Source organism: Charadrius vociferus, unplaced genomic scaffold, assembly GCF_000708025.1.
Source record: "Charadrius vociferus isolate BGI_N301 unplaced genomic scaffold, ASM70802v2 scaffold774, whole genome shotgun sequence".
Lineage (NCBI taxonomy): Eukaryota > Metazoa > Chordata > Aves > Charadriiformes > Charadriidae > Charadrius > Charadrius vociferus.
In genome coordinates this window covers 17861-28050 of record NW_009647858.1, presented here as the reverse complement: position 1 = coordinate 28050, position 10190 = coordinate 17861, and the positions used below count along the sequence as shown (strand labels likewise).

At 37.0% G+C, this 10190-nt stretch overlaps 1 protein-coding gene across 1 annotated transcript in view; it reads left to right on the top strand.

Moving 5' to 3' along the window:
• Positions 1–8623, top strand: part of LOC104284681 (spindlin-Z) — a 53355-nt gene extending 44732 nt beyond the window's left edge. The window contains exons 3-5 of the mRNA XM_009883040.1: positions 4817–5070; positions 6027–6260; positions 8181–8623. Coding sequence (XP_009881342.1) covers positions 4817–5070; positions 6027–6260; positions 8181–8380 — 688 coding nt within the window. The 3' untranslated portion in view covers positions 8381–8623. The remainder of the gene's footprint in view (positions 1–4816; positions 5071–6026; positions 6261–8180) is intronic.
• Positions 8624–10190: the final 1567 nt, after the last annotated feature.

The window sequence follows — 10190 nt, the reverse complement described above, 5'->3', positions numbered from 1 at the left end:
ACCCCTGGGGGACACCACTGGTTACAGGCCTCCAACTAGACTCTGTGCCACTGATCACAACCCTCTGAGTCCTGTCACACAGCCAGCTCTCAATCCACCTCACTGTCACCTCATCTAGCCCACACTTCCTCGGCTTCCTAATGAGGATGTTATGGGAGACAGTGTCAAAAGCCTTGCTAAAGTCAAGGTAGATGACATCTACTGCTCTCCCCTCATCCAGCCAACAAGTTACATCATCACAGAAGGCCATCAAATTGGTCAAACATGATTTACCCTTGGTAAATCCCTGTTGACCACTTCCAATAACTCCCCGTTCCTCAGTGTGTTTGGAGAGGACATCCAGAATGAGTCGCTCCATTACCTTCCCAGGGACCGATGTGAGACTAAGCTGTTTAAGAGTCCAGCGAACAAGTCTTATGAGGAGCAGCTGAGGGAACAGGGCCTGTTTAGCATTGAGAAAAGGAGGCTGAGGGGAGACCTTATTGCTCTCTACAACTACCTGAAAGGAGGTTGTAGCAAGGTGGGGGGCAGTCTCTTCTCCCAAGTAACAGGCAATAAGACAAGAGGAAATGACCTCAAGTTGTGCCAGGGGAGGTTTAGATTTGATATTAGAAAAAAATCCTTTACTGAAAGAGTTATCAAGCATTGGAACTGGCTGCCCAGGGAAGTGGTTGAGTCACCATCCCTGTAGGTATTTTAAAAGAGTGTAGATGTGGTGTTTAGGGACATGGTTTAGTGGTGGACTTGGCAGTGCTAGGCTTGCGGTTGGACCCAATGATCTTAAAGTTCTTTTCCAACCCAACTGATTCTATGATTTCTATGAAATAAGAGGATCTGAAACTCACTGCAATTGAAGAGCCATTTACAATGAGGACATAACTGATGCATCAAGAACTATATTTAGGACTTGGTGTTATCTGGTTTTCCTGGCTCTCTGTGTTTTATATATGTAGGGCAATTGAAATATTGAATGTCATGGGGATTGAAAAGTTATCCTAGTCTTTAAGAACAAAACATTGTGGAATTTTAATAAAACAGAAGGGCAACACTTTGAGTTTTCTGATTATAGCATCTCAAAAGGTTATGTGCATATGTGTTTTCTGCTTTCTGTTTTCACAGAAACAGCATAGTATTGATATAAAAAAGTTTGAGAAAGTTACTATTATCTTATATGGAGGTATACTGGTAGCTATTATTTTTTATATTTTCACACCCATTTTGAAAAAGGGTAATAAGGAGGACCCTGGGAACTACCAACCAGTCAGCCTCACCTCCGTGCCTGGTCAGATCATGGAACAGATAGATCCTCCTGGAAGACGTGTCGAAGCATATGGAAGACAGGGAGGTGATTAGAGACAGCCAGCATAACTTCATCAAGGGCAAATGATGCCTGACTAATCTAGCGGCCTTCTACAGCGGAGTGACTGCATCAGTGGACACAGGAAGAGCAAATGATTTCATCTACCTGGACTTCTGTAAGGCCTTTGATATGGTCCCCCACAACATTCTTACCTGTAAATGGGAAAGAGATGGGTTTGACAGATGGACTGTTAGAGGGATAAGGAATGGGCTAATGGCTTCATTCAAAGTCAACGGCTTGACGTCCAAGTGAAAACCAGTAATGAGTGGTGTCCCTCAAGGGTCTGTACTGGGACCAATACTCTTTAATATCTTCATTAATGACATAGTGGGATTGAGTGCACCCTCAGCAAGTTTGCAGAAGACACCAAGCTGAGTGGTGCAGTTGATGCCATCCAGAGGGACCTTGACAGTCTTGAAGAGTGGGCCCGTGTGAGCCTCGTGAGGTTCAACAAGGCCGAGTGCAAGGTCCTGCACGTGGGACAGGGCAATCCCCAATATCAATACAGACTGTGGGATGAATGGATTGAGAGCAGCCCTGTGGAGAAGGACTTGGGCATACTGGTGAATGAAAAATTGGACGAGTCGGCAATGTATGCTTGCAGCCCAGAAAGCCATTCATATCCTGGGCTGCATCAAAAGAAGCGTGGCCAGCAGGTTGAGGGAAGTGATTCTTCCCTTCTACTCTGCTCTGGTGAGACCCCACCTGGAGTACTGCATCCAGCTCTGGTGCCCCCAGTACAAGACAGACATGGACCTGTTAGAGTGGGTCCAGAGGAGGGACATGAAAATCATCAGAGGGCTTGAACACCTCTCCTATGAAGAAAAGCTGAGAGCATTGGGGTTATTTAGCCCTGAGAAGAGAAGGCTCCAGGGAGTCCTTATTGTGGCTTTTCAATATATAAAGGGGGCTCATAAGAAAGACAGAGGGCCTGTAGTGATAGGAAGAGGGCCAATGGTTTTAAATTGAAAGAGGGTAGGTTTAGATTGGATATAAGGACAAAATTGTCTATGATGAGGGTGGTGAGACACTTGAACAGGTTGCCCAGAGAAGTTGTGGATGCCCCATCATTGGGAAGTGTTGAAGGTCAGGTTGGATGGAGCTTTGAGCAACCTGATCTAATGAAAGGTGTCCCTGCCCACAGTAGAAAGGTTGGAACTAGATGATCCTTAAAGGCTGACTATTCTACATTTCTATTATTTCTAGTCAGTTAGACACGTATGTTTGCTTTCTTATTACATGTTCAGATACAAGCAAAAATAGTTTTTCCTTGGCAGTGTATTCATTTGAAAATCATTTCTTGCTATATGAACCACTACAAATGAGAATGAGTGGCTGTCCAGTAGTATATCATTCAGACAAAGAAAAACTTGAACTTCAAGTATACCTAGCTGCTGCTTGATTTGTAACTGCATGTATAATGTTTTTTGTTCTCTCCAAGGCGTTTTAAAAGGTAGTTAACAATTTGAACTTAATAATGTCGTCTTTTTCCATCATGTTTTTTAAAATGACTGAAGCTTTTCACTTAATTGTGCAAATTTAAACGTTATGATTATGCTTTATAGGCAGGAAGTAAAATTGGCTGTGTGGTTTAAACATGAGCAGTATTACTTTACCTTTTTCAACTTTAACTTTTTAGCTTCATTAGCAGTTGGTTTTATTCTGTGAGGATGCCTTAAAATGGAATTAAGATTCATTAAAACTAAATAAATTAATTGCATGCAAAACAAACTTATTTTCACTGTGCGCAAGAACCAAATCTCTCATCTCATTTCTTCATAATAAAATATTACTGAGACGTATAATTTTTTTTAAAAAAGTAACACTTGAGCAAAAACTAGTATTTGAACATGTGTTCGAGTTTCTGTGGAAAATTAGAACCAACTTTGCAGGGGAGTGCCTCTTAACTAGAAGAGTTTAGCATTTCTGTAATACTCCTAACTTTGACAACACAGATTATGAATGCAGACTGACCTCCTTGATAAGGTTAAATCATCACAAAAGTTAAATTTGTCAAAAGATACTGTGGAACTCTGCTAAGATTTTCATGGAGAATGAAAGTCTGGAGGTGGGACAAGCTACTGAAGGAATTGTACCTCTTGTTTTTAATAGAGTTATGATTGCATCTTCAGCATTACTAATTTTATATACTGGTTTTATTATTCTTTAAGACTAATTATGAGACTTTACTGATATGATTGCTATTTGTGCCTTTTGGATCTCTGTCAGCTTTCATTGTTCCTGGAGACATTTCTCTTTGGTCACTGTCACTAATCTAAGGATGGATGGTTTTTTCTGCAACTGATTTTTCTTTTTTTAGATGTTGCTTTTAAGCATGCTAGTGATGTGTATATTTTATTGCCATTTAAATATACTGTAAGTGTACTATAACTGGTAACTACTCCAGAAATTCATTTTGGAATTAGCTGAGATTCGTGAGGATTTTAATCAGGCAACCCTTTAAATATCATTTTAGGAATGAATATGCATATTGTAACACACTAAAACAAAGATAATATACATTTATCACCAATATACTGTCGTAATGTTCATATGTTTCTTCACTTGTATTCACAACTGTCAGTTACTGGTGTGGTTTTTAACTGAGTAGAATAAAACTTGTGTAACACTGTTTTAGTGGATTGAAACTGTCAAATAGCTTACATGACTGTTTATTAGAGCAACTGATATTCACCAGAAGGAATCTTTCTATGCAAGTTGGATTTAAAAAATGAGGAAGGGTAAAAAGTATATTTAACTTATTATCTGCTTTAAAGAGTATCTCTTCTATTGCTGTGATCTTTGCATATAATTTTTCTTGTGTTGTACTAAAAAAAAATGTTAGAAGAATATTTTCTCTACCATGTGTCTTTAGAGACACTTGAAGTCAAAGATACCTCTAAGTGCAAAGGGAAGTGAAATTTCCTTAAGGTGACAACACAAGTTAGGGAAAACAAATGCTTTGAAGAATTTTAGTCAGCCACCACTAATTTTTCCACTGACTTCTTCCTCCTGGGGTAAGGGCATTATGTTTACTGTTCTGCAGAGAGCAACAAAGTAGCAAAAGTATAATACTGTTAGGTAACATTGCTCTCTGAGACCTGGTTTAGGGCTTTAACAAGCAAGTTTTACTTTTGATGTTCAGTGTAGCAATGGCTAAAATAGTTCTTTTGGCTTAAGCAAACTAGTTTTAGAAACTACTTTTATGAAAGCAACCTTATACAAAATGTTGAAAGTATCCCACTACTTTTCAGTGTGGGTTTTTTCTTTTTCCAGTACAATGCAATATGCTTTATACCCTAATTTGAATAAGGTGCACTAAGCTGTACGTGTTAGGATTTAATGTATCTTTATTGATATATAATAATATATTGCCTTCTTAAAGCATACAGCTCTTGTCCAGAGTAGAATTTTGAGTATGTACTCGTTTAATGTTATGTTTGTGTCTGTGTACAGAAAGCATAGAAACAATGTTGGACCAAGCAAACCTATTTCTCAGCCACGAAGAAATATTGTAGGCTGCAGAATACAGCATGGATGGAAAGAAGGGAGTGGACCTGTAACACAATGGAAGGGCACAGTTCTTGATCAAGTTCCTGTAAATCCCTCTCTCTATCTTATAAAATATGATGGATTTGATTGTGTGTATGGACTAGAACTGCACAAAGATGAAAGAGTTTCAGCACTTGAAGTCCTTCCAGACAGAGTCGGTAAGAGGTCTTTTTCCTATATGCGCATACGTTGACAGAACATTTAAATTTTATTAAATTACTTTTCAGCACATGGCAGATAATCTAAATGCTCTGTTTAATTTTTCTTGATTTCACAAAGATTTGATGATACCAGAGAGCATAGCACCATCTCTTGTATTTAAATGGTATGCATTGGTATCCCTAACAAACTTATGTACATGGAACATTGATATTTCTATTAAACTCTGAGCCAGCTGAGAAACGTCCTGGCTATGTTGTCTTGTGTGTGTTTGGCAGTAATTATGTGTTTGGTTGGGGTTTTTTTCATGTGCTTTCCCTAGATATTAATACAAACTGAGGGGAAAAAAGCATTTTCTAAGTGAAATAACTTGACTAGTAACAAGGCTTTATTGTTTTTCATAATTAGCACAGAATGGTTAAACTGCAGGTTTTTCCAAACTGTAAAGATCAAAGTTTACCCTAGTAATTACTTATTTCTGACTAGAATAAGTTCTTATTTATCCTGACTGCAAAGAGATCAGTAGCAGTCTCTAGAATGGGGTTAGGGGGAACCAAACCGAACACATTCATTAATAACTTCATGCAGCTGTTCTGTGTTTTAACCTCTCTTCCTCCCCTCCCCCCACAATACAAATATTTAAAATATAGACACTATTCTTTGCTGTGGCCTGTATTGGTCTCCCTTTACCTTGCATGATAGCTTGATTAAATGGGGGGTGAGGGGTGGGTGTACAATGATGGAAAATATTGATGAGTGTTAACATGTTAAAATAATTCTTCAAGTTCTGCAGCTCTTTGGTCTTCAACTCTCTGGAATGGACAGTATTTGTTTTGTATGTGAATTGACTAACTTTCAAACAAATTTATTAATGAATATGGATAAAGATTATTTTTTACAAAGACTTATTTCTGTACTTTTGAATGGACATACTTATGAACTGCTACCATTTCAGCTTCATCTCGAATTAGTGATGCCCACCTGGCAGACACAATGATTGGCAAAGCTGTGGAACATATGTTTGAGACAGAGGATGGCTCAAAAGATGAATGGAGGGGAATGGTCTTGGCTCGAGCTCCTATTATGAATACATGGTTTTATATTACCTACGAGAAAGATCCCGTCTTGTACATGTACCAACTCTTAGATGACTATAAAGAAGGTGACCTTCGCATTATGCCTGATTCCAGTAAGTAAGCCAGTTACTTTTTTCTTCTGGAAAGCAGCATCTCTCTTTGTATTATTGTTTGGCTTATGGTTTATGTATGGAAAAGAGAGTTGACAAGAAAGGATCTTTTTAAGTATAAAAACTAACAAAGGTTACAGCACAACAGAAAATACATCTGTATTAAACAACTTCTGAAATATTTTACTTGAATCGGTGGTGAAATATGCAGTAAATACTGAAAAATTATTTTCTGTAATAATTCCTAATTCTGATAAAATATACATACTATTGTGGAAGAGATTACGCTTAGTTTTTTTAACAGAAACTGACAAACTAGAAGCCTTCCATTGTTATTTTCTTATAGAAGTGTCACAAATCAAGAGCTATCTCAAGGAGTTGTATTTCTGATGCAGTTCTTATAAGAATGTTTTGGGGCTAACTAAAATAGTCACATTAATTTAATTTGGGTACGCATCTTCAGTTTGGAAAGCTTTTGAATAGTTTCTTGGAGAAAAGAAGCGCTAATCTTTTGAAAACTCATTTTTTCTCAAATGTTTAAACACATAAACAGAAAAAACTTAATAGGAGAGATATTTTTTCTTCTTTTCTTGAAGTGAAAGCTATTGGGATTTTCTATAAATATAGAAGGATTTTCACAGAATCGGTATTGTTCAAGAGATTTGGATAAGCTAGTACAAAAAAAAGAAGAAAAAAGTTTGTCAAGAATATTGTACTCTCGTTTCTCCTGCACCTTAAAAGCACTTCTCTGACAGAGAGGCAATTTTGGCTTTAAAGTAAAGTAAAGTAAGTTGTTATTTAGGTAATAATTATTAATTAGATAACTAGTGTTTGGCTATGCAATGCACTACATAAATATTATTTAAAATTCATTCATTGAGTTTCTGGGACTGTCTTCCTTCAGATCTAGCACTGATAACAAATAATCTGATAGCTGAGTAAACAAGTGGGACTTATTTGCATAACCTCTGTAGTAATCCTATGGTTTTAGATTTTTTTTCCAGTCTAACAAAAAGCAACATATCTGTGGCTTGAAGAGAGTGAGCCACAAATGTTAATGGAAAAAGTGACCTTCTTATTCCTAAAGAAACAAATAAAGGAAGCTCTTTCAGAGTTGGCACCTTCAAATACTTTGCAATTCCTTTTAAAATTCTGCTTTGCTTTCTTCCATCTTAGAAAAATAAGCTAAAAGACTTATGCTTTCTATATTTAAGAATTAAGTTTTTAATGTGTTCTTTTCTCCTGAGACTATCTACTACTTACCTCTATTTCTGAGACAATCCAAACTATGAGCTACCTTCCCTAAATCTGGATCTTTTACAGACAATGTGAATTGTATCCTTAAGGATACTTCTGGGTAGATTTTGCTAGAAAAGCAAATAATATAGTTAGACTTCTCAACAGTATCCATTCTAGTGTGAAATCAAAATCCCCTTTTAACAGCATTATTGATTAAGAATGTTACACTTAGCTTGGAAGATGTGGTTTTGTTGCAATGGTATGTTTGCATTGAAATTTTGGTTAAAGTGTGTAAGGAGAGGGAGTTCTAGCACTCCTGCCTTTCTTCTGAAGTGACTCAGTGCCTTGTTCTGCTGGGGGCTTAAATTCAATTATCTACAAACATTCTGTAATTGGTGTGTAAACCTTCACGTCAAAAGATTTACTTTTCTAACCAATTGAAGTGCTATTTTTTACTTCATAAAATTGAAGATGGTATTACCTAAAAAAAAAAATTCTGTGACTGTACTTTCTAGAAGCATGGCAATAGTTAGGTGCTTATCTCAGCAACTCAACTTGTTTTAAACATACTCTGCATATTAAACTTGTGACTGTTTCTTAACTTTTAAAGAAGGCTTTGCAGTTTTGTATATTGGAAAAAATCCATAAATGTCCACCAAAGTACATTGTATTTTCATATTACAGATGATTCACCTCCTGCAGAACGGGAACCAGGTGAAGTTGTGGACAGCCTGGTAGGCAAACAAGTGGAATATGCCAAAGAAGATGGCTCAAAAAGGACTGGCATGGTCATTCATCAAGTTGAAGCCAAACCATCTGTCTATTTCATCAAGTTTGATGACGATTTCCATATTTATGTCTACGATTTGGTGAAGACATCCTAGACGTCATCATGAACTTTTGCCAAATTTGTGGAACTATTAAATGTAAAATTTGTAGACACAAAGACTTGACTGCTTTCCAGTTTAATGAAAGCTTAAATGTCCCTGCGAACCCACAATCTCTGCCAGCAAAACTGTTTTGTTCTGAATAATACAAATTTATGTGAACATGACACATTTTGCATAAGAGAACTCCTTTTCTTGAAATAAGTCAATATATTTGGGTGGGAGGGAGTTAAAAGCAAACAGCTGCAAATTCAAAATGTGTGAAATCAATCTAGTATTGTAATCTAGATTTTTTCATAGATTTTAACTTTCTTCAACCTTGCACTCACCTGTTCAACTGCCACATGCAAGTGTAGTTTGCTATTTTCGATATGCCTTCTTTTGTAACATTAAATTTAATTTCTTGGCTACTGGCAGTCCTTGTTTTCAGGGTTGGGACACAGGTGACTTTTCTGAAAGGTTTAAACAGTTTGTGCAGCAGTAAGGAGTGCCTAACCCAAGTAACATCAGTCTACTGTGTTTCTACACTTTATTTCAAATTAAGCTTTTTAAGAACTTGCAGTACATGGAAATACTTGTGCATTTTTACTAGTCACAGGGCAGTAGGATATCAAGTGTTTGACTTACACACCTTTCAGTGAAAAGGCTTTAAACTATAAAAATATATTTAATCTGTATAACCAGTTAATTAGAAAATGCAGGTTAAGGGCCTGTGTTTACAAGTTATTGGAACCAGTAAAATACACACAACAAAGCTGCCTTTAATCCTAAATGTTGTACTCTGGTTTGTTATACACATTTCTTAGCAGAACCCAAGTGCTTGGTGCCACAAGTTTAACAGTATATATGCTACTTGAGAAGACTTTAGACTACACATTGGCAATCAGTAGTCTCTCATTTAATATCAGAACTTACAACCCAGATGTTTATGTGTGGACTTAGAAACCTAATAGTAGTTAATGTTTTACATGGTAAATACAATCTTATGGGGATGGGGGGTCCTTTTACACTGAAGACCTCCTTTAGAGAAGGCAAAGCATTTGTTGCATTCTGCTCAGTCTACTGTATTCCTTTGCTTGGTTTTGTTTTGTTTTGGGTTTTGCTATTGTTTTTAACCGTTTTGGTTCAAGAAGGCATCTTCTCAAGGTATTCTTTTTCTGACTTTTCCACATAAGGAGTGTCCAGACAGATCTACAGTTTAAACCTGTTGTTGCCTTTTGTGGTGTACTTGCTTTGAGGTATGCTGTTAACATGAATTTCATTCTATGAACACTAGAGTTCTGCATGCCAGTGGTGTACTATCTAATGGAAGCTATAGGCAGTCTCAGTGGTTCAGTCATCTGCATTAGATTGTGGACGTAAATGGCAGCCCACAACAGCAGAATCCTTTCACAGTTTTAATCTTGCAAGATAGTTGTAAATCAAGGTTAGGGTATTTGTTGTTTTTTAAGTGTAGCAACTTTTAAAAGCATCAGAATTGCAACAAGGATCAGCACAGCAACAAAATTGTCATGTTAAAGCAGAGCTCTGTGAGCTTCAAAGCACTGTTTCACAGAAATACAGTACGTGAAGAATGTGAATACAGTCAACACTATTGATGGAAAGAAGGAATACATAGACATCCAACCTTATGCTGTCAGTGGAAGGATGCGGGACAGGTACTGTTAATCAGAGGTCTGGCTTCTATTGTGGGTATTCTTGATATCAAAAACTCAGTGGTTTAAATCCCTTTCTGTCCATTTTTTGGGCCTAATTTCATATTTTAGCCTTAAGGCTTGTGCCTCATTATGCTGTTAAATGGTAATAC